The 27690-nt window shown below is 38.1% G+C and overlaps 1 protein-coding gene across 1 annotated transcript in view; it reads left to right on the forward strand.

Moving 5' to 3' along the window:
• The window catches only part of NEURL4 (neuralized E3 ubiquitin protein ligase 4), a 1403612-nt gene that overhangs the window by 672933 nt on the left and 702989 nt on the right, over nucleotides 1–27690 (forward strand). The window contains exons 16-18 of the mRNA XM_044076219.1: nucleotides 3208–3336; nucleotides 3463–3608; nucleotides 21287–21502. Coding sequence (XP_043932154.1) covers nucleotides 3208–3336; nucleotides 3463–3608; nucleotides 21287–21502 — 491 coding nt within the window. The remainder of the gene's footprint in view (nucleotides 1–3207; nucleotides 3337–3462; nucleotides 3609–21286; nucleotides 21503–27690) is intronic.

Genomic DNA, 27690 nt, shown 5'->3' on the forward strand with positions numbered 1-27690 from the left:
GAGAGTGCAGTAGATGGAGTGTATGACAGTGAGTAAGGAAATGGCTGTCCATAGGAAAGACTGAATGCATTGAGTTAATGACAGGAAAGAGCTGTTCCTTTTGTATTGTAGAGAAACATCATAGGGGATTACCACTTGAGGTGGCCTACTTGAACTTCATCAAGCCTTTCACTCAGTCCCACACAGGCAGCTAATAGAAATATTGAATGGGTTGGAGGTACATCCAAGACTAAAGACTTGAGGAATTTAATATTTGCAGTTTTGAAAGTAGGACACACTGATATGTGGTTAGAGAGCAAAATCATGAATAAGGAAATGGACTGTTGAAGTACTCCAAGGATCATTTTGGGTACAGTACTCTTAGCTGTTTGTCTGTGGCATATCTGAGGGAGTAGAGAAACTGGATCATCCTTTACTGACAGTTTGGGACAGCAGTGTATGGTGGAGAAGCGTGTAAGGAATGCTTTTAGAAAGGCTGAGCAAGTGAGCACAAAATAAGTGGGTGTTTTTTGCAGACAAATGTGAAACATTGCCACAGCAACCCTTGTGTGAAGTATCAGCTCAGCATTTGGCACTATAGCATTACAGTAGGAGAAGGATCTGGGGTAGTTGATCATTTAAAATCAGACCTAGGGGACCGTTGCAGCATCAACCAGAATGCTAGTTTATATCCTCAGGGTGCTATACTTCAGAAGCAATGATAAGATGCTTCTCTAATGGCCTCTGTTCAGTCCACACCTTAGGTTCTGTGTCCAGTTTTTTTTAATCGGTAGTCTTTAGTAACTGCTTAGATTAAGTGCAGGTCATGTTCACATAACAGATTACAAACATCTTTCTAATACAATAACATCATATTACCAACTAAAAACATTTTTCAGCAGTTGTTATGAGGTATTCTAAATGTTTCGTTCCCATTAGTTTGTGCGCATAACAACAACTCAGTTTTGATTTTTCAGATGTATGTTTCTTTAGCTACTCTAAGCATGTCACACACCCTTTCCCCTTCTGGTTACTACATAAAAGTTGTTAAAGCCATGTAAGGAGAGGTACATCAAGCCACTGAAGAGTCTCGAAATGAAGACTACCATAGAGGTGTTTGGGATGAATAAGAGAGGATGTGACTGGAGTGTAGAAATTGCAGCATATCTCACTAGAGACCAGAAGAGATGGAATGAAATGATATGGATGCATAATGACCATGTCAGAATAATCTGAAGTGACCAACCTGAACAGGAAGGACATGGAAGGAAAGAGAGGGCACGGGTATCAGATTCTGGGGACATAACCTCCATCACCGAAAATCTATATGAAAAAGATTATGGACTGATCAGGTGGTGGTGAAGGATTTGCTCACAAAACAGAGGAAAGTTGATGTAAGGGTACGGAGAACAATAGGGATGAGGAGGGAGTATTGACTGTGTTTAAGTTGTAGTCTTATATAGGTTTATGTTCCTTTGGGTGAGAGGAACAATAGGGGTGAGGAGGGAGAATTAACTGTGTTTAACCAGCAGTGTTGGATAGGTTTATTGTTCCTTTTTCCATTAAGCAAATGTAATATATCTGTCCTACTCTGAGGATACCAAATGAAATCCCAGCCATTACTCACTACAGAGTGTTTTCTCTCAGACCATTTGGTATGGATAGTACGTAACTGTTCTAGTCGGTGTCACTGCTTAGGTCTGTGCATACATTTGCTCAGGTCAGGTACTAATTATTTTGTATAAATGACAATACATCTTCCATACTCATAACTATTGTAATAGATATACAAAGCTCATATGCAAGGTTGCTGTTTTGTTGCCTTATCAATGTATTGTTGCCTTTTGTAGATTTTCATGTTTGGTGTGATGTTTTTGTGTAGGACTGGTATGATTGATGTGCCTGCATATATTGTATGCTCATGCTGGTTTGATAGTGTCCCTTAAGATGGATCTCTTGTGGGATGTCTGTAATACTTTGGGTAAAAAAGAAGTAATAATAGTAGTAAAACTAAGTGAAAACAGACTACTGACAATAATGTAAGCCTGAAGTAGACTTGGTAGCTTAAAGTTGTTGGCATTTCAGTTATAAACAAACCTAGAGAATTAAAACAATGTTCACCAAACCTGGTTTTATGTATCATGCAGCAGATCAATTAGCAGTGTTCCTCAAGAGAGTTTGAATGTCCCGTTTAGTTCTTGGTCAGGGTGTTTTTGCAGAGTCTGCACCTCCTCCCTGCGTCCACATGGGTTTTCGCTGGGTGCAGTGGTTTCCTCCCACATCCCAAAGAAAGGTCTCTTGTGTCATGAGCTGGCACCCCATCCATTGTTCATTTCTTATGTCATTTGAGAGCTGGGATAAGTTTAGGATCTCTCATGACCCTGAATCAGATTAATGACACTGATGGAGAAGGGATGAATGAATAAAACAGTAAATGAACAGTTACATGGCTGATCCTTCTTGGAGTTCTGTAACAGATTTTACATAACTTTAGTTCTGAAGCACACTAAAATACAGTTGTATAGCTTTATTGCATTTGAGCTGATTTACCTGTAACATTTGTAATAGTATTTCAGTGCTTTTCCTTTGATTTACTGTGCACCAGTACTCTGTGTGTGTGCATAGTAATGCTGTGTCATTATGTGCCAGTCATATAGCCTGTATCTTGACATTTGTAATAGTATTTCAGTGCTTTTCCTTTGATTTACTGTGCACCAGTACTCTGTGTGTGTGCATAGTAATGCTGTGTCATTATGTGCCAGTCATATAGCCTGTATCTTGACCATTCACAGTATTAAGCATTTTGCCTGTATGCAAGCCATGCCCATGACAACAGCACTTTTCAGATGGCCGGAAAGTGCCGGTCACAAATCTAATTTATTTACTCATAGTTGTCTTGAGGTATTACCTTAGTCATTTTGTAATTTTCTTTTTCAGATCACACTTATCCTTGCTTTCTTTTATCATAAGGCTCCCTTCACCATGGTTTCTCAATGTATCTAATCTGAAGTAGCAAACACTACACTGTGTTGTCCAGCTTGATGCTGTTATTTTTTAAAAGGGCACTTTCACTTGGGAAAGTTGTGCTGAGATGGTGCAATGTTCCATTCTTGTTTGCCGTCTTTTGGCTTAAAAAAAAAAAAAAAAAACACCTGGGAAGGTCTGCCGTAAAGCTGTGGGATGCAGGTCTCCATTATATAGACTGAACATTTTTGTTTTATTTCTCAGAAGTTTATGCAGTTGTTGATCTCTATGGTCAGTGTGTCCAAGTGTCCATCACCAGTGCTACAGGCCCCATGGACAACAGCCTCTCTACAAGTAATATCACAGAGAAATCCTTTCCAGTACATTCCCCAGGTAAGATGCCAGACATCGTTCTCTTTTACCGTACACTGCCTTTCTTCAGGTTTGCAAAAAGGAGTCTTTTATGCTATTGTTTATATTTAACTGAATTGATGAAGAACTTGTTTTCCCCCCCTTCAGTTCCAGGAGTTGCCCATCGGTTCCATACAAACTGTGGGAAGAATGTGGCATTTCAGAATGATGGTTGCAAAGCCGTAAGAGTGAGTGGTTATGCGCATGGTGTAGTCTTCAGCATGAAGGAATTAAAGGCCGATGAAGTCTTTGAGGTAAACTGTAGCTTAATGTACATAGTATTTAAGTTTATATTCCTGCTGACTTTTGCCATCACTGTCCAGTCATTTCTTCATGTTGAAAGCTGTTGTGTGTCACCAGTAGAGTCTAGCAACTGTGATTAAAGTTATGCGTCATCCACAGTATTAGATAACAAAGTAAAATTAACTCATTTCACTTATAACAGAGGTTTTAAGACGTGAACTTGGGGGTTTATTTTACAGATGTTGAACAATTCCATGATGTGTTAGTGAGTAGGATTATCTAGTGAAAACTGCATTGTTAGAAATAATCCCTTTTAAGAGCAGTAGTTTTCAACAGCTTTTTAAAATTTTCTACATTTTTATGACAGCCTTCAGTAAGTATAGTATTACAGTGTTTTTTCTTGATGAAAATGAGATTTTATTTATTTGAATTTGTTGACCATAGGGTTGTGATCACAACTGACAAACTTTAGTTTCATCCAGGAAAGAAAGCAGACAAAATTGCATACAAAATAGGACATTGCACTAAGTAGGGCAGAAGAATACAGTTGAAGCTAATGCATTAGAACAGACAGTCTGATACTAGTAGGAAATGAATTATTCATGATAGTATACAATCCATTAACAGTAAAGGTATATTTTAGGAAAATATTTACAAATACAGAGTATGTACAGTTTTACTAAAAAATAATGGGACAGGGATAAGTGAAAAAGAGAGATACAGCTTTATTAATAATAGATAAGATGTAGTAAGATTCCACTGTCAAGACTGCAAGCATTCCTGAGTAGATGATACAGATGGAGGGGAATGATGGAATTAGGTTACATGTCCTGGTTAGTGGCATTTGCACTTTGATTGGCTTAAAAGGTGAGATTTCAGCTGGTTGAGGAACTTTGGATATGAGGTAATTTCCTTGAAGTGCTATGGAAGTGATTCTCAGTGTTTTGAACCTAGAGAAGAGATGTGCCTTGTGAATTGAAGGTTTGGATGAGATAGTTTCATCTGAAGGTCCATTGTGGTTTTCACTTCCGTGATGATTGGAGGGTTGCTTGGGAAATTCAAAATTTCTTTATTTGATAAAAAATTTTTATTGGTCCAAGAAAATGATAGATCTTGCATTTGTGATGTACTGTAAAGAAACAGGTATGTTTATCAGCTTCAGGTGAAACCATTAAGTGTACTTTATAGGTTCATAGGTAGGTACTAGGCTATCGGCCCAAGGGCCTATGCAAGCCTAGCCAGCAAGGTTCCACAGCTTACGCCACCCAAGAAAGTTATTTTCCTGTGCCACTGTCCAGCAGAGAGACAGAAGTGATCCCCGGGGTGTATTTCCTATTTCCCATCCACTCATCAAGATTTTTCTTGAAGAGTGCTAATAAAGAACTTTGCTTGACATAAATGGGTAGCTTGTTCCAGAGTATAGGAAGTCTCTGGGACAGGAATCTATCCCTTCAGCATGTCCTGTTTATTGTGGTGCCAAGGTTTAGGTCCCTAGACCGTGCAGACTTACATTACCAAATTAAGTGGTTGTTTTAGTTTCATCATATTTGCTTCAAAATTTCTTCAATTACTTCATGATGAGGCTCGATTGTTAAAAAGCTTACACAGGCAAATGGGACCCTGTGTTTATGCATAAGACATTTTATTGACTGACAAATGCACATAGTGAAAAGAAGGTCTTTCACAATGGTGATTGCATAAAGAGAGAACAGACTCATTTTTGCCACAAAATAATGCTTTTCAGTATGGGTCTGGAATGTAGCAGTTGATGTAGGGTTGCCACCTTTTAAGCGGGCCAAAGTGTGACATGGGGGTGTGGCCAATATGACACTGGCCACACCCTCTACCGTGACATCACCACCAGAGTGGTGAAGGAGATGCTGTTATGGGTACGATGGATGGCTGCTGGACTGGCTAGCTGGTTGGTGGGAGTAGCAGCTGGATGGATGGATGACTGGCTGGATGGCTTGATGGATGGATGGCTGAATGAATGGATGCATGGCTGGATGGATGGCTGGCTGCAGGAATGGCTTGGGGCTGGATGGATGGCTGGCTGGAGTGGCTAGCTGGTTGGTGGGAGTAGCTGCTGGATGGATGGCTTGATGGATGGATGCCTGGCTGGATGGATGACGGGCTGCATGAATGGTTGGGACTGGATGGATGGCTGGCTGGAGTGGCTAGCTGGTTGGTGGGAGTAGCTGCTGGATGGGTGGCTTGATGGATGGATGCCTGGCTGGATGGATGACTGGCTGCATGAATGGATGGCTGGCTTGCTGGCTGAATGGAAGAGGAGAATGGCTGGCTGGAGGAGGATGGCTGGCTGGATGGATGGAGGAGGATGGCTGGCTGGATGGAGGATGGCTGGCCGGCTGGCTGGATGGATGGAGGAGGATGGATGGAGGATGGCTGGCTGGCTGGCTGGATGGATGGAGGAGGAGGATGGCTGGCTGGCTGGCTGGATGGATGGAGGAGGAGGATGGCTGGCTGGCTGGAGAATGGCTGGATGGATGGAGGAGGATGGCTGGCTGGCTGGATGGATGGAGGAGGAGGATGGCTGGCTGGCTGGCTGGATCGCTTGTTATAAAAAAAAAAAAAAAAAATCTTGGTCATTTTTTTTTATTTTAGCGGCTGTAAAAGCGCTTAAAACAAAGCGCTCCTACAGCCGCAATCTTTGCAGGGCTCTTCCTTCCCCGATCCCAACCCCTTTCGTGAGTTGCAGCAAATTGCTGCACAAATTAAAGCACCCGGACCTAACAGGCAGCAGCTTTGCCTGCAGTTCTGGGTTGGTGACGTAACTGAATTGCCGTGAAAAAGCCAGAAGTAATTGCGACTTTTCCACGGCAATTCAGTGCAATCGCAAAAGCAGGATTTTTCAGGTCCCACTACTTGATACAGCGGGCAACGGGATAAGGTGGCTTAACACGTAAGTGTCCCGCTGACAATGGGACAGGTGACAACCTTAAGTTGATGTGGATAGGATTTGGCTTAATATTTTGGAACGTGAATGATCAGTGACATAGGCAAAGAAGGTGCAACATGTTTTCTAATTCTTTGATTTTCTCATTAAATTGTTACAGTTTACATCTTTCCTTATTTCCTTTTCCAGAAATATCAGTAACATTTGCATGCATAATCTCTTCATTTTTCCAATCTCCTCATCTTCTGAATGATCTGTTATATTTGTCTGTCTGTGCATCCTCATGCTCCTGTTGTCATAATTTTAATGCTGTATTGACTTCTTCACCTGCAAGCTGATGATTAATTAGATGAAGGCTTCTAAGCCTTTCAATATAAGACAGATGTTTCCTTCTCATACTCAAGTCATTTACATAAGAACATTCCTTTCTGCATGTATATGTTTATCTACTGGATGGGCTTCAGATGGACAAGCAGGTTCATAATTGAAAACGACAGGTCCAAAGACTCAAAAAAATTAAATAAATAAAAATAAACAAGAAGTCAGACGTTTTGCAAATGTTGAAACTCTGTATTACATAGTTAAATTATTCTTTCAGGAGGGCTTCAAACCCCCACACACATGCACACTACCCCTGACATAGGGGGCTGTGCCTTCCACACCCATCCTGATTTATATATGCTAACTCTGAAATAACTGTTCCTCAGAGAAAAGGGAATAATACCCTTAAGTGCTGCATCCTCAAAACTTATTACAATCCCCCACTTCACATTTGTAGTTTCTTCTTCTAAGGGTCATAGTTGGTGTCATCAGAATTCAATCAAGCACTCTGCCAAACTCTGTTGATCTGCTTCTCTTACCCATATTATTTGTACAAGAGATTTATGGCCTTCTTCCAGCATTCTGTAGTTAGCCTCATTCCCAGATCAAACTGACAATTCTAATGAGTACCAACTCCCTCATCCCCCTTCTTTGATTTCTCTGTGGCTCATATCCTCTGCAAGATTTTCCTGTAGCTTTTATGTGCCTTTTGGCAATTTTTAGCTTTAGCATCACCTCCCATATTTCCTCCCTTTCTTTTTTTTTTCAAAACAGGTTTATTGTTTTAACATATAAGAGAAATATCATAACAATTTTATACAAGTAATTAAAAATAGGTATTATTATAATATTCAACAAAACAACTAAAGTATTTACAAAGACATCCACTACAATCAGATCAATTAATTAAACTAAAATACCGTGCTATTGAAATTAGAATTTTTTAACAAATTTTGTAAATTATCCCATACAATATAATATGATGTTTTTCTAGTTGTTCTCATTCTAATTGTGCTTATTTCCATATGGCACATTATATTCATAACATTTTTAAATTCATTGAACGAAGGAGGTGTATCTGAAATCCAATTTCTAGTTATTATTTTCCTGGCCACTGCTAGGATAGACCATAACAAGGGAAGCTTAATCTTTTTAACACATTGAGGTACAGGTGTGTTGAATAATCTAAGAGACTTAGAAATAATGAAATTATCTGTAAAAAGAGCCTGCAAAAATTCATTTAATTGACTTCCAGTATTCTTTCAACTTCATACAGTCATAAAACATATGAGCCCAGTCAGCATTAATTTCTACATTACATCTCTTACATAGATTATCTTTATTATTTATTTTATTCATCATCAAAGGTGTATAAAAAGATCTATGTAAAAATTTCCATGTATAAAGTCACCAGACAATGGAAGATGTAGTTCTATAAGCAGATTCCAATATATATTGTTTATCTTGTTGAGTTGGTGGGTCCCCATTAATAGAGGTGAAATAATTCCAGTATGAATCTACACTGTAAAAAGTTTCTTGTCTGATAATTTTATGTATATATGAAAGTTTACCTTTATCAGAAACTTTATGCTGTAAATTTAATATCAAGTAATCAATCAGTTTTGGAATAGATTCTTTAACTGTTATAGACATTAGATCTATTCTATCAATGAGATGTTGTCTAAAGATCTGAACCTCTAACCAGCAAGTTTCTCTTAGATCAAATTCTTGTTTTAAGAAATCTAGATTTTTAACTTTATTATCAGATATCAGCTGATACCAGTACTTTAGATCATTATCTATAGCTAAATGAGCTCCTTCAGAAGTAGATGACATAAGCATACCCTGAGTATACATTATAGGGAATACAATAACATTCCATTCCCTATACTTAGGGTGCATGAATATAAAGTTACGATAACTAATAATAATATTTAATGGGTAACAAACCATATGTTTAGGTGTAATAGGTGAAGTACAAAATTCCTTTAGCAACCACAACATGGAGTTATTTACAATCATATTTTTATGTGTTAAGGAGATTTTCATGAAGTGCATACTAATTAGCTCCCAGTAATCTTTCCATTTTGCGATATATGACTGATCTATTAATAAAGTAATAACTTTTATAATAGAAGAGATAATATATAAATTAAAGTCTGGAAAAGAAATACCCCCTTGAGACCAGCTATTAGTATGTTTCTTTAATGCAATCCTAGGTCTATCAGGTGCCCATAAGAAATTTAACATTAGTGTATTCAGTTTCTTGATAATTATTTTTGTAGGTGAAAGTATTATTGATTGTATTAAGTATAAAATCTTGGGGAATATTATCATTTTAATAATTGTAAGTCTCTCCTCCATAGTAAAAACATATTATTCCAGGTATTAAAAAGATTTTGTATATTAAGAAAACAGGTATTATAGTTATTATATATAATAGATTTAATATCTTTAGATAGTATTATACCTAAATAAGGTATCTGACCTGAATTGGGTACATATTTAGTAAAATCACTAATGAGAATATTTTTTCGTGTATATATAGGTAGTATTTTAGTTTTTCTTCATTGAATATTAAACCAGAAATACTTTTAAAATTCATCATTTTATCAAATAAAGACTGCATAGAAGAATTAGATCCTGCTGATGTAATTAGAACATCATCTGCAAAAAGTTGAATTTTTGATGTTGTATTTTCGTCTATTTCAAAACCCTCTATGTCAGTACTGTTTCTAATCAAATTAGCCCAAGGCTCCATTACTAAAGTGAATAATAGTGGAGAAAGTGGACATCCTTGCTTTGTACCTTTAAGAATGGGTATTTTTTGTGAAACATATGTTCCTACCTTAATATAAGCCAGCAGCGTTCCTTTGTATAAATGCTCAATTAAATTTACAAATGCATCAGAGAAGTTTGTGCATTTCAGTAAGGTAAACAGATAGTCCCAACTTACTGAATCAAATGCTGGACCTATATCAAGACTAATAAGTGTTAAATCTTTCTTTTTCCTATTTGCAAAATCAATTAATGTTAAAGTTCTTCTTATATTATCAAAAGTATTTCTATTTACAATGAAGCCCGTCTGATCTATATCTATAATGCCGGAGATGATTGTCTTCAATCTATCAGCAAAAATACTCATAAACATTTTATAATCAACATTAAGTAATGAGATGGGTCGATATGAAGAACATCTAGTTGGATCTTTATTAGGTTTTAAAATTGGTGAAATAAATGTATATTGCCAAGATGGGGGGGGGGTATTAACTCAGTTTGGGCCAAAATAAAAACCTTATGTATTAATGAATATGTAGTTTTAGAAGGATTTTATATATCTCTGGTATAATACCATCATTACCCGGTGCTTTGTTTGATTTAAGCTTATTTATTTGTGTAATAACTTCTGTATATGAAATACTCTTGTCCAATAGTTTAATCTGTTGTTTATTAAGCTTTTTATTCATGTTTGTGGTTATAAACTCCTTTATTTTATCTTTAGGTTCCATGTTAATGTTGTTATGGTTAATCTTGTGAAAGTGATTTCTAAATTCATCCAGTATTTCTGGTATACTAGAAACATTCTTCTTTTCCTTAGAGAAAAGATTTATTTGATATGGTTTTGTTTATTCAATCTTTTTGTTTTATTTTTAAGTCTATGTAAGTATTTGGGGCTTATTGAATAAGACAAAACTTGTATTTCTCTAAAGTTATTTTAACTTTATGAGTTAAAATTTCTTTGTATTTCTCATTTAGTTTGTTTATTTCTTCAATAACTTTCTTGTCCATAATATTTTCTTTATTATTATGTTTATAAGAGTCTAATTTACTTTGAATATCTAACAATTCCTTATCCCAAGATTTCCTTTTATTATTATACCATCTGATACTTTGTCCATGTAGATATGATTTTAAGGCATCCCAAACATAGACAATGGAGACTTCAGGAGTATTATTTATGTCTAGAAAATGTTGTACTTCTGAAAGTATATATTCTTTATAGTCTTTTAGCTGAGTTAAGTATGCTGGTATCCTTTTGATCTGAACATTATGAGTATTTTTATCATGAATTCAAAAACAATTGAGTTATGATCAGATATAGGACATGAAATGATTTTGGAATTAATTAAATCTGTTACCATCTGGTTAGAAATAAAGACCCTATCTATTTTTGAATAAGTTTTGTATCTGTTAGAAAAAAGGTGTATGGTAATGATTTTGAATCTATCTGATTATTAATATCATTCAAATGATAAGAATTAGCAAAATCATTTAAATGTTTTGCATTAGATGTAATTCTTATTTTCCTTATAGTGGTAGTATCACTTTCATGTAGTATACAATTAAAACCACCAGCTAAAATAATATACCCTATAGAGAATGATATGATCTTATCAATATGATGTTTCACTGTATTAATACCAATTCCAGGTATCCAATATACATTAATTAAAGTGTAAGTCTTCCCATTAATTTGTATTGTAACCATACAAAACATTCCTTTGTCATCCTGAAAAGACTTAATGGTTTTAGGAATGGGCATACTTTTATTCCATAAAATAGCCACTGCTGTATTTTTCTGAGTGTGCTCTGAACTAACCAATACTGTATACTTATTAGTGGCTAGTTTATCAATATCTTTTTCAAGAGATGGGTTTCTTGCAGGAAGACTAGATTGGCCTTGTGTAAATTAATGTATCTTATTAGGCTTGCCCTTTTACATGGATTATTCAATCCATTAATGTTTAAAGAAATTCCTTTTAAAGATGTCATTTGGCATTTTTAAAACTCAAGAATCTTATCATCGAAATAACAAATAACAAGATAAATAATGTTACATCTCCTCTTTTAGGTGTACCTTTAAATATAGCTGTATTTATTAAATCTCTTATGGGATTTTGTATAGGATTCAATTTTGTTTGTAGTGACAATGAGTGTACAAAATATATTGTGGATGTCAAAACTATATACATATAACAATGAACAAGTGAAAATAATGTAAGGATTAAACCTTGCATCCAGCCTGGAGTTGAAAACTCCAACTTAGAGTAGTATTTACTACTCAAGTTAACCCCCTACCCTAAGCAGCAGTACCTCAGCTACCACCGTATCAATTTAATACTAGTTATATTTAACTGAGGTTAACAGTTTTCAATTCAATTATCTATCAAGACAAAACTACACATTTGGTAAAACAGCATCATATAAACTAAAATAAACTTTTTTTTTTTTAAAACTATTCATACTACTATATAGATCTATGTAATATATAATACTTGTATTCAAATAGCTTTCAAATAATCTTGATGTTAGAAATCAAGAGGAGAGAAAATTAGGTTCTAACATTCATTTAAATCAAAAACTTTGGCTAATATGATTCAGACATTACATATATTAAGATGCATCTATTTTCTGTCATGTGAATACTATTAACAGCTTCCAAAAAAAAATCTTGAATTGTTTGTATATGAGCATTTACTTAAACTCATTATTGTCAATAGAGTAAAATATTGTATTCATAAAAATTATTATAAATCATATTGCATAGTTATGCAAATTCTCAGAAACACTTGCATTATTAAAAAAAAAAAGCCATCACACACACACACACACACACACACACACACATATATATATATATATATATATATATATATATATATATCTGATCTCACTGAGTTATGTCCTTGTTGAGCACTATCCTACTTGCTGTCCCTAGAATAAATCTGTCTGCTTTATAGAAAATAATGCACAGCAAACACATTTTAGTAACCAGATTTTACAATCATGCTAACCTACTGCTTTAAAATATATCACATGACATTTCTTCCAGAATAGAATTATAAAATTGTTTATGCTTGTCAATCAGATGAGTTAAATGAATTATAATAAAGTATATGTTTGGAACAGAAGTTTTTAACACATATTATTATGCTGCTGTTAAGTAGATTTTCAAAAACATTTAAATAAATGTTTCATTTTCTATGCCTTCTAAAATAAGACATTTACTTACTACAAGAAACTACATCATTTAAACTCATTATAACTGACATTTTATGAATAGAGTATTGTTCCTGAATCTGTGGTGTGTCAGTATGATAACTAGGTCAGAGGTTATACTAACTGCTTTCAGTTTCTCTGTGAGAATTCTGTGAGTTGAAGCTTTTGAAGTAGTTCGTGGACACTGTGCATGAGACAGCCCACATCCCAGGTTGTCTCCCTTAACATTTTGGCGGGAAACTTATTAAATCTTGTGGCAAACATTCATTTTGTCAATAGAGTAAAATATTGTATTCATAGAAATTATTATAAATCATATTGGATAGTTATGCAGATTCTCAGAAACACTTGCATTATTATATAAAAAAAAAAAACATCACACACATACATACATACATACATACACACACACACACACACACACACACACACACACACACACACATATATATATATATATATCTGATCTCACTGAGTTGTGTCTTTGTTGAGCACTATCCTACTTGCTGTCCCTAGAATAAATCTGTCTGCTTTATACAAAATAATGCACAACAAACACATTTTAGTAACCAGATTTTACAATCATGCTAACCTACTGCTTTAAAATATATCACATGACATTTCTTCCAGAATAGAATTATAAGATTATTTATGCTTGTCAATCAGATGAATTAAACGAGTTATAGTAAAGTATATGTTTGGAACACAAATTTTTAACACAGATTATTATGCTGCTGTTAAGTAGATTTTCAAAAACATTTAAATAAATGTTTCATTTTCTATGACTTCTAAAATAAGACATTTACTTACTACAAGAAACTACATCATTTAGACTCATTATAACTGGCATATTTTATGAATAGAGTATTTTTCCTGAATCTGTGGTGTGTCAGTGTGATAACTATGTCAAAGGTTATACTAACTGCTTTCAGTTTCTCTGTGAGAATTCTGTGAGTTGAAGCTTTTGAAGTAGTTCATGGACACTGTGCATGAGACAGCCCACATCTCAGATTGTCTCTCTTAACATTTTGGCGGGAAACTTATTAAAACTAGTGACAAACATTCATTTAGTAGTGTAAATGCATGTAAACATGACAAAACCTTCACAATGTATTCCACAGACCATTACAGCCTCTTACTTCTTTTCAGAAAGAGAAACAAATTGAATCACAGCTTGCCATTAAATCTTCAGATATTTTGACTGGTTATGAAACAAAACATTATAACTGACATATTTTATGAATTGAGTATTTTCCTGAATCTGTGGTGTGTCAGTGTGACAGCCCACATCTCAGATTGTCTCTCTTAACATTTTGGCGGGAAACTTATTAAAAACTAGTGACAAACATTCATTTAGCAGTGTAAATGCATCTAAACATGACAAAACCTTCACAATGTATTCCACAGATCATTACAGCCTCTATGTAAGTGAAATTAAGCCCAAAATTACCAACAAGCAATAAAACTCAACATTCTTCTCCCAACTCAATTTTCATACAAATCCTATTATTCACTGTGCCCACACAATCAAAAGCATTTCTATATATTAATAAAGAAAAGAAAAGAGAGTAGAAAATAAAAGGGAGTGAGGCAGAAATAAAAAAATGTAAGAGAAAGCTGTAAGAAGTATATACAATGGAATGTTACTTACTGTTTATATTAATAGAGTTAAAAATAAAACATATTATTTACTCTTATTTAGTTCTGAGTATTATTAGTTAAAGCATAACAGATTATTTACAAACAGGCATAAGCAGTATAATCAAGAAAGTATAATTAGAAATAGCATTTGAAGAACTTATAAAAACTTTTACAAGGAATAAATATGTTATTATTCTATTAATGATATTTTCATTACTGTTCTCTCCCTGCCCTCCCCCACCCTTTACCCACTACATAATCTAAATAGAATGTCATTGTTAAACAAAGAAAATAATAAAAGGAGAAGGAAAAAAAAGTTAAAGATAAAAAAATGTATCAAATTACTAACCTTACTTCTTTTCAGAAAGAGAAACAAATTGAATCACAGCTTGCCATTAAATCTTCAGGTATTTTGACTGGTTATGAAACAAAACATTTCTTTGCACATAGAGAATAACTTTGATTAAATCTTTTCCAAAATATTTGTGGCTTTCTGGAAATGCAGGAACTATATTCAAAAAGATTAATAATGAACTAAAATGATGAGAGAGAAAAAACATATAACAAATAATTTGTTTTTAGTCTCTTCTTCTTCTGAAGTCTTCGCTTCAGTTGCCAATCTCTTTAATGAAGAGCTAGCCCATTCCATTTCTTCTATTTTATCCAAAATCCTTTTTCTTTGACAAACAGTAAAGCAGAGTCTAAATCATCGAAAACCTTAGGACCATCAGGAAGGAAGATTTTAAGCTTGGCAGGAAACAGAAGGTATGTTTTAAACTGTGCTTTTTTAAGCTCCCTTATTAGTGGCAGAAAAACTTTTCTTTTAGCTATTACCATGGAAGAATAGTCATTGTCAAAACGCACAATTGTCTCATTAATCTTAACAGGAGCTTTAGCCCAAGCAGATTTAAGAACCATCTCTTTATCAAAAGATGATAGAAATCTAACTATAACTGATCTAGGATATTTTTGTTAGAGTTAGTATTAGCTATAGATCTATGTGCTCTTTCGATACCAAAAGAGAATGCTTCTGGTAAGTCTAAAGTTTTAGGGTGCCAAGTTGTTAAAAAAGAAGTAATATTGTTATCTTCAATATTTTCTGGCAGTCCAAAAATCCTAATGTTATTGCGCCTAGATCTATTTTCCAGGTCATCCAGCTTTGTTTGTAAATGTGTATTTTGTTTCAGCAGAAACTCAATGTTGATTTCCTCTTCTTGGATTCTATTTTCCATGTCATTCACAGCTTCTTCTATGCCTGTCATCTGGTTCTTCTGTTGTTGCAGGTCTGTATGTAACAGGTCTATTTGTTTTGTAGTTTTTTCTATGAAGGTGTCTATTTTAGTATCCATTTTATCCATTTTATCAGTAAGTTGCTGGATTATAATTATCAGAGACTGAAGTTCTTTCTTAATGCTGGAGTCTTGAGAATTTGTCTTACTGGAACACATTTCAGACTGATAAACTGACATGAAAATTTCCACAGTGATTTCTGACAGGAATATTGTTAAGATTTCCTTTCTTTTTTAGATATAGTTCAAGAACTATATAAAACAAACGTATTTAGAAAGAAAATTACTTCAAAAATTAATTTTTTAAGTAATTAATTCCTGTCAGTGTAATGAAATTGGTGGAGCTGAAGAAATCTGCTGCTATCCTGTGTTCATCCTTGGCCACGCCCCCATTTCCTCCCTTTCTTCTGTGCATGGTAACTGTAGTATCATCAATAAAATTTCATCTGTTTTTCAGTTTTACATGTTTGACTTGTGTAGCCCACATTTAGTTACAGTATTTTCCTGATCAAGTATGAGCACTGACTTTGGAGGTTGACTGTGTTTGACCTGTCAGTCTCAGAGACGGAAGTTAGTTCACAGGTGCAGAGCTGTTCATATTTCTCAGCCAAGTCTTTGGAGAGGGTTACAGCTCTGTTGACTTTACTTCCCATGCACTTTTGTGGAAGTTTCACAAGAGATTATTTCCTAGTTTACTAATGCTGCAGTCATGGTTTATTTGCCTGTTTCAGCAAGTTTGCTGTGTTTCTTCCTTGATATGACTGATTTATAAAGCATTGTAGAAGTCTTTCAGAATTATAAGCAGGAATCCACTGTTCATTTGGTTATGTTTTACCAGACTCTTGGGTTGCTTTTGTTATGCATTTCCTGTATTTTTTTGTAATAGTATACACGTAAGCATAGCTAGGGAGGGAATGAAGGGGGCAGCCACCCTTGGCATAAGACATTTGAGGGCAGAATCAGCAGATGTAATTGATCATTAGTGCAGTACTGGCACTTATTAATGCAAATACTGCTTTTGCAGTCAGGACACATGGTAATCAGGACTAAAGTGCTTGAACACTTTGTGTGTGGAATGTAGGGAGTATATATAATATCCAAGTAAAAAATTCCATGTAATCAAAGTTCCAAAACTCGCATCAAGACCGGTTAATACTGTCAAGGATTGCTCTTGAGTATATGGCAAATGTGCCCTGCTGCCTTGGACTGTGACCCCATCTGCCAGACCCAGGTAAGCTTCTTACTAAATGGTTGGAGAGTAGACTTAAGACTCCCATCCCAGGATTCTACTCTCTTCACTGTCAGCTTCATACTTTGATACCTTGCAGTGTTCTTACTAACAGTAACTGAACCTTTGCTAGTAGTGTTTCACACACATACTCAGAATTTTCCAGGCAAGACTAACAGTACTTATGTAGTGCCACCATCCCACTTGTTTCTGTGGTAGTACAGTGCCACCAGCCAGACAAGCCTGATATTCCTGTGTCAGAGTTACTTAACACTCATACTGGTACATGTAAAGTAAGCTAACAGTGTCATGTATCGTATTAATATATGCTAGCTATAGCAAAACAGCCTTGCTTTAAAAAGATATTTACAGTTTTATTTTATCGGCTCTCTACAAGAACTCTTAGAAGACAATTTGATAATCACCCAAACGTGAGCTTCTTATAGTTGGGTAATAAAATGGTTTACATAAAATTATGTAAAGAGTATGGAAAATTAAACATACATGAAGTATACAACCCTGTAAAGAGAAATTCAAACAAATATTGTTAAACAGACACTTATCTTTAGAATAACACTAACTGCCATTTAGTTTGCTTAACCTTATCCCTAGCTGTAACATAATTGAAACTGAACTGCTAAGTTTTACTCAGTACCATAAGGAAAGAATGTGGAAACCTGTACAAATGAGAGTTCATGTTGTCTTTGGAAAGCATGCGGTCTGTCATTCTTCATGCTGGAGTTCATTCAAAGTTCTTCCAGTACTCCACAGTCTTGTTCAGAGTTGAGTACCACACAAAAGAGTGTGAAAAAATGATAATCATTGATAACAAGGGCAGCATTACTTGCTGACTATCTCGAGGAGGGTTATGTAAAAATCAGCATTTGGGAGCTGTTTAGCTAGCATTGAATCCTTCACCAAAATCCTGTTTTCCATTTGGTCTGGCTTCCATGGCACTTTCACTTCCTTGTAGGTTAACACTCCTATGTGCGCTGTGTGGTTGCTAGAATGATTTTAAATCCTTTTGAGGAAAATTTGCTTGTCAGACAGAGGAAGCAACAGTTTAAAAACACTATCTCTACACTTATTTGTGTGTACATATGTATGTTTGAAAACAGTTTCATTTATGGCATTGTTTGCTGTATTTGTTAAAAAAAAACAATATACACATACCTTAATTTGGTAAATTTTTCCACAAGTACCATGGCACATTCTTAAGATGATATAGAAATTATTTCTTGTCTAATGGAGACATTCAGTTTACCTTTATATTGCCGGCAGCCATATCCCCGAAACAGCTTCCGTGAACTGCAGAGTGGGACTTCTCAAAACCACGAACGCCAATGTTACGAATAACAAAATCTCGCCCCCTTTTTGACCCATGGTAACACTCGTTTCAGCTCTGGAGCGGTCGGAAATGTCAATGTGTGATGTTTCTTCGAAGTTTAGAGAATTCAGCTGGACAAAATTCGCATAAACTGTTCGCCTATGTGCACGCTTGTTGGATGTGCTTTCAGCAATATAAAAGTAAACAGAGACATTCATGTCTCCAAGAAATGAGAAGTTGTTTCTGTGTCAAAGGGTTTATAGGCTTTCTAAGTGGCAAGACAAGAGTGAACAGCACAGCCTGTCCAATACCCAAAAAAGCTTGTTTGGTTAGTTTGATGTAGCAGGGATCCCCCAGTCATAAACATTATCTTTTTTGTGGAAGCTTTCAGAGAGTTGCCTTGCATGAAACTCATCCAGTATAAGTTTTATCATTTAGAAGGTGAGTCTTCCTTTAGTGATATTTAGCTGTCCCAAGTCTGGGAACAGATATCAGGAAGGAACCGTAGTTTGCATGATTTCACAAAGGGCAGGAGTCCACAGTTTTGGGCAAATCATTCAGGAACAGTAGTCATAACTGCATTACAGACTGTGATCTCACTGATCAAAACTCTTTGCATAGATATGTAGTAGGAGCTGGTGGACAACAGGAAATCAGACCTTCACTAGTAACCTTAATTAAATTCCTGTACTCCACCAGCTGAAGATAGATGGTGACATGTGGGGGGGGGCATGCTAATGTAAAGCAGAGATAGTGATTAGGTCATGAAACCTGTTCCATTACCAAGTCAGATGTCACACCTACTCTAGTCTAGTCCATGTCCCTTTTTGGCTGATCACAGCAGTAATTAGTCAAACAAGCGAGGATCACCTCATAATACAGAATTCCTTTCTAAACGCTATCAACTGCTCATTAATTCATATGTTGAATTTACCCAAAGCCAACCAGTTTATTACAATGCAACACTGAATCATTAAATAAATTGGTAAACTAACTGGAGCACTTGGAGCATCCTGCAACAGCTTGGCTGGATAGGTGAGGAGGAAACTACAGTTTGTGTGTGTGTTCCCTTGAGTACTTGGACCACTTGCCTTTATTCTTCTTTTAATTTGATGGAAGCCCTTCACAGTTTTGTTCTAATGTCCCATATAAGAAGGATGTGAAGGTGCAGTGCAGCCACCAACTAAAGGTCAACTTTTGCTGTTTCAGTTCTCTATTATAAACCTAAGGTCTGAGTCACCTAACAGATACAATATAATCCTGTGCTTCTAGATAAGCCTGACATGAATGTACATCACCCTTTGTAGAAGCAGCGGAGAACAGTTCCTCTCCAGCTCAGATTGTAATGGTAGACTGACTCTGGTAGCAAGATTGATGAAAAAGTGGATGAGACTTCAGCCAAGGTGATACTTAGAAACAAAACAAGGATTCACCTACAGGAGTCACTGTGAAGAGTGAATTGAGATGCCAAACCATCATTTTATTTTCAAATACCAAAATTGTTGCAAAATCAAAATGCCTGAAGAAGAACTGGAAGAAAGTAAAAAGGATGTATCGTCATAACAAGACCCCATCCATCTTTCCACAACTAGTTTTTCTCATTTTTGCTCATGGTGTCAGGGTATCACATCAACAGTGACCATCATGCAGAGCTAATGTTTACACCTCTGGGGGGGCTAGCATACTGCATTAAAGTTGTAACACCTGAAATCCATCCTAATTGAACGTTACATAAAAATTCAGTAAGGGTAACGTGATCTGTCAAGTTATCGAAATCATAGGATGTTTAAGGCTACTGAGTCTTGCAAGCATTATGCCTTGCCAGTTCCCACCTTAGACCTCCCTTGTGTAGGAGGGCCATGCCAATATGCCTAGGGTGGATTTATGAGTACACATTCAATTGTACAGGTCTTTTGAAGGAAGATAGTGCATCATATTGTTTTATCTGCAGGGGGATTCTATCTCAGAGGTGAAGTAGATGCTAAGTAATGTATTTGTCACTCCATTTTGTTTTATTGGTCTGCTAGAGCAGGTTTATATCTCTCATCCCCTGGGACTGATTGATTTATGACTGCATAAGAGATCCTGGGCTGCTATGTCCTTTTTTGCTGAGAAGATAAGGCATATGTCTCCTCTGAGGAACCTAATAAGATACAGAAAATAAGGACAGTGCTTTTAGTCTTTTTTGGTAGCTTAGGGATTTTTAAGCTGTTAGAAATATCTGTGGTCTTTCCAACTGGTTGCCACTGTTGGGATGTATATCACATCAGACATAGCATTGTATTTTACAACTGTCAGATCAGTGCTGCTTGCGGAGGAATAATAATAGCTTTTGATCAGGATGGTATTCACTTGGTGATAAGCTGGACCAAGTAGAAGGATTTCCTGACAACGGTTGACACATGGTGGTCAATGGAGAGGGAATTATCAACTGATGTTTCCGGTGTTCAATGCTGGGGTGATGGTGTGGCTGCCAAATGTGGCAGTGATGCATTTTTAGCATTAAATTTAAGCCCATTTTCAGTGCACAATGTAAGTAATTTTAGACTGGGATTTTTCCACTCTTGTTTGAAGAGTGTTTAAATGACATGAAATGTAAAAGATTAATGTTAAAAAGTTAGATTGTTTTAAACAAATTGTTAATGCTTGTATTTAAATTAATTTGAGACGAACTACAAATTGGCAACAAAAATGGTACTGCTACCGAAGAGAAACCACCGTAACACAGAAAAAAAATGAATGAAATAAATTGTAAACTTGGTTCTTAAAACCGAGAACTTTATACATTAAATTTGGAAAGTTGTGTTTCTTATTTATGTTTTGTATTCTTATTTGTTTTACACTGAACATCCAATAGTGCCAATTCTATTTGTCTTTGTTCTTCTACTTTTAAGTCAACTGTTGAATCTAAGTCGTAAGATTAGCAAAGAGCTCTTTTTCAATTTTCTTTTCTTTTTGCTGTTTAGGTAAAAATTGATGAGGTTAATGACCAATGGTCAGGGTCTCTGTGCATTGGACTTACCACTCTTCTTCCTGGTGATATCACCTGCACAGTTACAGGCCTGCCTGCTTCTGCTGTTGATCTCCGCTCCAAGGTCACGTGGTTGGTTGTAGGCACAGCCATTAGGAGGAATGGTGTTCTTCAGAAGCAGAATTATGGCTGCTCATTGGAGAGGCTGAGTGTAAGAAAAGTGTGTTTTATTTCATTTGCTGTATGCTACAATAATGTAACAAACTTCAAAAAAATCCTCTACCAGTGGCATCTCTTTCCTCCAGCTGTCTTCTGTCTGGTAAATGCTTTCTTACATGCTCCATGGTCTGTAATTTCTCTGGCTTCTGATGTATCTGTTGGACAAGAACTACATGGCAGCAGCTGGCTAGTTTTGATCCTCAGGCTCATATAGTTTGCTTTTTCATTTCATAGGCTTACTTTTTCTATCTCACAATTTTACTGAATTTTATAATGATTAGGTTTCCTTTCATTCCTGTTTGCTTAATTGTATGAAGTATGGTTTGCTGCTTTGTACTGCTTTGCATTGGACTACATTGAATGTGTTTTGCCCCTTAATGCAACTTCTGTTTGTTTCCATCTTACTATGGTGTAGTTTTTGACTGGCAGGCTTTGCTGCTAGATCCACAGTAAAAAGCGGCAGGACCCAGAAACAGCATCTAGTCCAACTTTATTCAGTAAAACGACCATGATTAGCACTTTCGTCTGTAATAAACTTCATCAGATGAGATTCACTTGAATAGTCCACCATATTTAAAACATCATATCATCATGTGACTTCCAATGTATCACATTTAAATAGCCTACACACAATTATAAGCATTGTAAAATATATCACATAATACTAAAGAATCATTTAAAACATACTTAAAAAAGATGAAAAAAATGACTAAACAACCATTAAAATAATTAACAAATATATAGGTTCATAGGCATGTACTAGGCTAATGGCCCTGGAGCCTTTATAAGCCTAGCCCATAGGATTACCCTGGCATCATGCCACCCGACATTAGTTCCCAGTACCTCTGTCGAGTAAAGCCACTAGAGTGATCCCTGGGGTGAATTTTCTATTTCCCATCTACTCATCAGGATTTCTCTTGGAGAGGGCCCGTGAGGTGCTGTGCTTGACATGTATGGGAAGTCTATTCCATAGCATGGGCAATCTCTGGGTTATGAACCTGTCCCTCCAGCATGTTGTGTTGATTGTGGTAATGGGGTTGAGGTCTCTGGAGCGCATGGTGCGAAGGGATTGGGATTTCTTTAGATGTAGCATTTCTAACAGCGGTGGGTCAGACATGGCTTTGCAAGTCATGCAGATATCGCCTCTAAGTAGGCGATATGAGACAGAGAATAGTTGGGAGTTTTTTGAGGTTTTTTTTACACACACACACACACACACACACATATATATATATATATATATATATATATTCTATATGTAATAACACTCATCTCTGAAAAGCTTTAAAACTGGCTGAACAGGTATCAACTCATTTAAGCCTGGACTCACACTTGCATTACACTTCAATTGTCACAGCAGTTCCTTTTTGTCCAAATGCAATCCCAAAGGACCCACCCCTTGGGTTTTCAATCAACTTCTCTAAAACAACTAATTTAAAACAATGTGTAGGATGCAATTTAGCGTACCTAGCCAAAGCATTTGTTTCTTGTGCTTTAGAAATGGCATACACATGCCCCTTATCTTATCTTTTAAAGCCTTTTACATCTTGCCCACATAAAAACAGTGCAAGACTCACCTAGAGCTGCATACACTACTCTTTTTGTATTACAGTTATAATTACCTTGCATTTGATGCATCTTCCCATTGATAAATGTCTGGGTACATTTTATATAAGGGCAAGCTCTACAAAACACACACCTTTTATGGTAAAATCTTGATTGTCTGTCTAAGAATGAACTCATTCACTCTGGGGCAGCTCAGAAAATACTGCCTGCTTTACTTCCACCATAGGAACAACAGTTTAGCCTGAGCTTATTTTCAGATAATCCATTTGTAAGGGTCTGTATTACAACGTCGAACTAAAACAAGTTTGAATGTTGTAATATCGAACCCTAAAGTCCAAAAGTTGAAAAATAGCGAAGCCACAGCACATAGACTTTTTTTCCCGAGAGGGAAAAAAAAATCGGTGGGCCGTTTTTGGGGCTTTGCTGTTTCCTCCACTGTGGTGCAATCTCTGAGTTGGTATATTTAAGTAGAGGGTGTGTGGGGGGCACAGTTCCCTGGGGAAAAAAATCTCTATTCTCTGTTTTCGGTTTTGTTGGGTTTTGGTATTTAGGGTTCAATATTTCAACGCTCAAACTTTTGTTAGTTTAATGTGATATAGACCCCATTTGTAGTATCATACAGAAAACAAATGTTCATAACTCTTTAACCATAAGAGCTAGAGTAAAAATGTAAATGCGAAAGTTGTTCAGCAGACACTGACCTTTCCAACAGTGTAAATGTTGATAGTGTGTATGTAAGTCATTATTAGATATTTGCCAAGGAATGTTGATATTGTGCATATTTTTTACCTTTTTGGTACGACAAATCACAATATCTTGGTGAATGTACCATGTAGACCCATACAAGTTGTAATTAGTTTGTTTGTATGAATGTTAGCTTTAAAATGCTACCTTAACCATTACTCTGTGATGCTCCATTACGGAGATATTCACAGAAATATGATTAATATTATATTTCTCATAATTGATAAAGCATAATATCTCATCCCTGTAACAGAGACTACATATCAGTGTACAGGTTGTGTGGCTCAATGTCCGCTTCAAAACGATGCCTCATTTGTGCCGTCACTGTGCTGCCTTGCAAAGATATGGGCATAATAATGAGAAATATTGCAAATGTATAATTTTCATAATCCTACAAGACTAAACAAACTGTGATATCTGTGGATGTGTACAGCATACAGACACAGTTCTTTTACTGTGTTATAAGGAGTAATACTGTCTTCAAGATATGAGGTATTACTTGGGATATTGACGTGCTCCCTTGCAGAATTATTCACCAAAATATGTAAAAAAAATCATAATTTCCATAAGGTAAGTCCTAAACAAACTTTGATATCTGTACATGTGTACAGCATACAGATACAGTTCTTTTACCATATTGTAACTATTAATACTGTCTTCAGATTATTAATACTGTCTTCAAAATGAGGTATTACTTAACACATTGATGTGCTCCCTTGCAAAGTTATTTACCAAAATATGAAATAAATTCATAAATCTGAAGTAGGAGATTCATTTGTCTGCAACCTGTGGGTTATGGATCCGATATCGGATCCGAACCGGCATGGTTTACCAGCTATGGATCCAAGCTCTCAACTCCTCCCCTCACCCATAATGCCCTGCTCTACCCTCATGACCCCAGATCTCGTTTGCCGCGCATGGTGACCAGATTGTTTTCCAGCTCTCCAGCTAAGTGCTAGTTTCAAGTATTTAAATTGTAAAATTTAAAGATTTTTTTGGTTATTTGTGTGAAAGTGTAGGTTTCCCCTTTGGTATATTTACTTTTTTTAGTGTTTAAACTAAAAGTTATATCCCTCCCCTCGCTGTTAGCGTAGTGTGTGTGTGTTGGGCCTGCGAGTGATTTTGTGTTTCTTTAGTTACTTCTTTACTTATAGTAACTACTGTTGTAGATTGGGATATCTGAGCAACCCAAGTCTATTTTTTCTAAATGCTCCGAGTGTGGCCATAAGCTTTCCCCAGCTGATGGCCACACTCGGTGTTAGATGCCTGGGGTTGAACACCTCACATCTGGATGTTCCATTTGTGCAGGGTTCAACCCCAGGGCATTGAAGGAGCGGAGGTCCAAGCTTGTTTTGGCGGGCCTTTTACCGCCGGACTCGGCTCCGACCTCCGCTCCTTCGGGAGTAACCGTACCACGGTTATTCCTTCTCGCTCCCCTCCTCCTCCTGGGACTCAACCTCCCGTTTCTGGTTGGAGGAGAGAGATGCTAGAAAAGGACTGGAGGAGAAGCACCATAAGCGGCGGGCCGAGACCTCTGTTTCGCCCCAGCCAAGCGGGCTTCTCCCCCGGCTCCATTGTCGGCTTGGTCTCCTCCTCCTCGGCTCCGGTCTCCAGTGTAGCCTCGTCGAGATCTACGTATAGCCTTTCGGATGCTGATCTGGACCGGATGATGAGAAGGTTCATCCAGGCCCAGATGCAGATGGGAGTGCTCTTGCCTCCCCCCCCCTCTGGGGGGGAGCTCAACACCCTTTTTCAAACCGATTGCTCCTTCTCCGACCCGCTACCCGGGTTCGGAGCAGTTGGAGCCGAGCAGCTTCGGAGCCGGGGGTGGGTCGGCGCCGATAGTTCTTTGTACTTCGGATCCGACCCTGCCCTCGAGTGCATCGGATCCGACCTCTCGGAGCCTGGATCCGAGCCTCGGATCCGGGGGGATCAGTGCTCCTTCGGCGCCGTCTGTGTCGGAGCGCACTGTCCCTTCGGATCCGAGTGCTTCGGCGCCGGCTCCGATCCACTCTTCGGATCCGAGGGGGAGCCGATTGTCGGATCCTTTGGTCGAGGTCGGCTCCCCTTCGGCGTTTGATGTAGTGGAGAGGGCCCTGTTGAGGGTCTCCGGACCCCCGGCACTTGTTTCGGCTCTGTCCCGCGCTCCCTCTGCACTGGGTCAGGCTTCCACCATCCGGCCCTTGGGACAGCCCGCTTCTGTGCCCCAAGCTGCTCCCCTGGAACAGGTTGCTGCTTGCGAGGAGTCCTCTGACAGCCCCCCAGAGGATATTCCTCGCAAGCATACGTGCAAAAGGAGGCACATTGACTCCCCCGAGTCTCTCACAGAAGACACGGACTTGGAGGAAGGGGAAGGCTCCCCACGGTCACCCCCCGAGGATGTCTCATTTGGTGACATTATGGAATTGCTCGGTATAAGAGGGGGGTGGTCTGCCCCAAGTCTTCCTCGGACGAGTCCGTGTTCTTGGAGAGCATTTGAAGCGGGCCCGTCTACCTCTTGGGTGTCCCCTCCTGCCGACCCCTGGTGGACCTCGTTACCCCCAGGGCGTGGAAGGAACCGGACACCGTGGAGCCAATCCCTAAGAGGCCCGATAGGATCCTCAGCCCACCGTCCGACCATGCCCATTGAAGTAAGGGGCCTCGGTAGATGCCATGTTGACGGCGGCCACCAAGAGGGAACTTGCTCAGGAGAGTCCTCAGTCCATCCCCGAGCAAGGAGTGTCGGATGACGGACGGCTTGGGGAAGCGGATGTTTAGTTCAGCGATCTTCTCGGTAAGGGCGCTGAACTACCTGGCACTGCGTCATTAGGATGCAGCGAGATCTCATTAAAGAATACGCTGCATCTCCCCCAGAGTCCATGTCGGCGGAGGACAAAATGCTGCACTCCACCCGCATGGCCACTCTTAGATCAGTTACTAATACCTCTATGCGGCTACTCTCCCATGCTACGGAAGGCGCCGCTAGAGCCGCAGGGGCAGGCCTAGTCACTAGACGTCAGGCCTGGCTCCGTCACTGCGATTTTTCTGAGCCCTTCAAAGCGTCATTTGCGAACGCCCCCTTTGATGGTTCTTCCCTCTTTGGCAAAACCGTTCGCGACACTTTGACCCAGAGCGAGAAGGACGGGAAGACGCTGTCTGCCGTCGGAATCCGCTTCTCTGCACCCCAGATGCCCTACTCTAGGAACCAAAAGGGTCAGAAGAAGATGTGGTTCCGGAAGTCGCAGCAATCCCAGCCTGCTCCGGACAACCAGTCCTTTCGTGGCAGAGGAGGACAGGGAGGACGCCGCCCTAGAGGCAGAGGGGCTCCCAGGAACTTCGGGTCCAGAGAACCCTTCTCTGAACGGCCCGCGCAACCCTGAGGGTTGCCCGGCTGCTCCACTCTGGAGGCAGTCGGGGACGTTCGGGCACCTAGCGGCATGGGAGTCCATAACATCAGACCGCTGGGTTCTCCAAATCATATCCAGAGGATACCGCATCCCTTTTCATCACTTACCAAAGTTGAAGTCCCTCCCAGGCGTTCCACCCGGTCAGCGGGAGGCCGCTTTGGCAGAAATTGGCCATCTGCTAAAGAAAAGAGCGATCCAGCCCCTCCCCGGGAGACCAGATCGGATGAGGGTTCTACTCCAGGTTCTTTTAGTGCCAAAAAGACGGGGGAACTAAGACCAATTCTAGACCTTTCTCTCTTGAACCTGGCAGTCCCCAAGGAAAAATTCCGAATGGTCACTCTGCAATCTATTCTCCCCCTTCTGGGAGAAAATCACTGGATGTGTTCTATAGACCTCAAAGATGCGTACTACCACATCCTGATGGACAGGCGCTCCAGGAGGTTCCTCCGCTTCCTGCTGGGAGCCAGTCACTGCCAGTTCCGGG

This window comes from Protopterus annectens, chromosome 7.part0 (assembly GCF_019279795.1).
Source record: "Protopterus annectens isolate FY-2018-M chromosome 7.part0, PAN1.0, whole genome shotgun sequence".
In the NCBI taxonomy this organism is placed as follows: Eukaryota; Metazoa; Chordata; order Ceratodontiformes; family Protopteridae; genus Protopterus; species Protopterus annectens.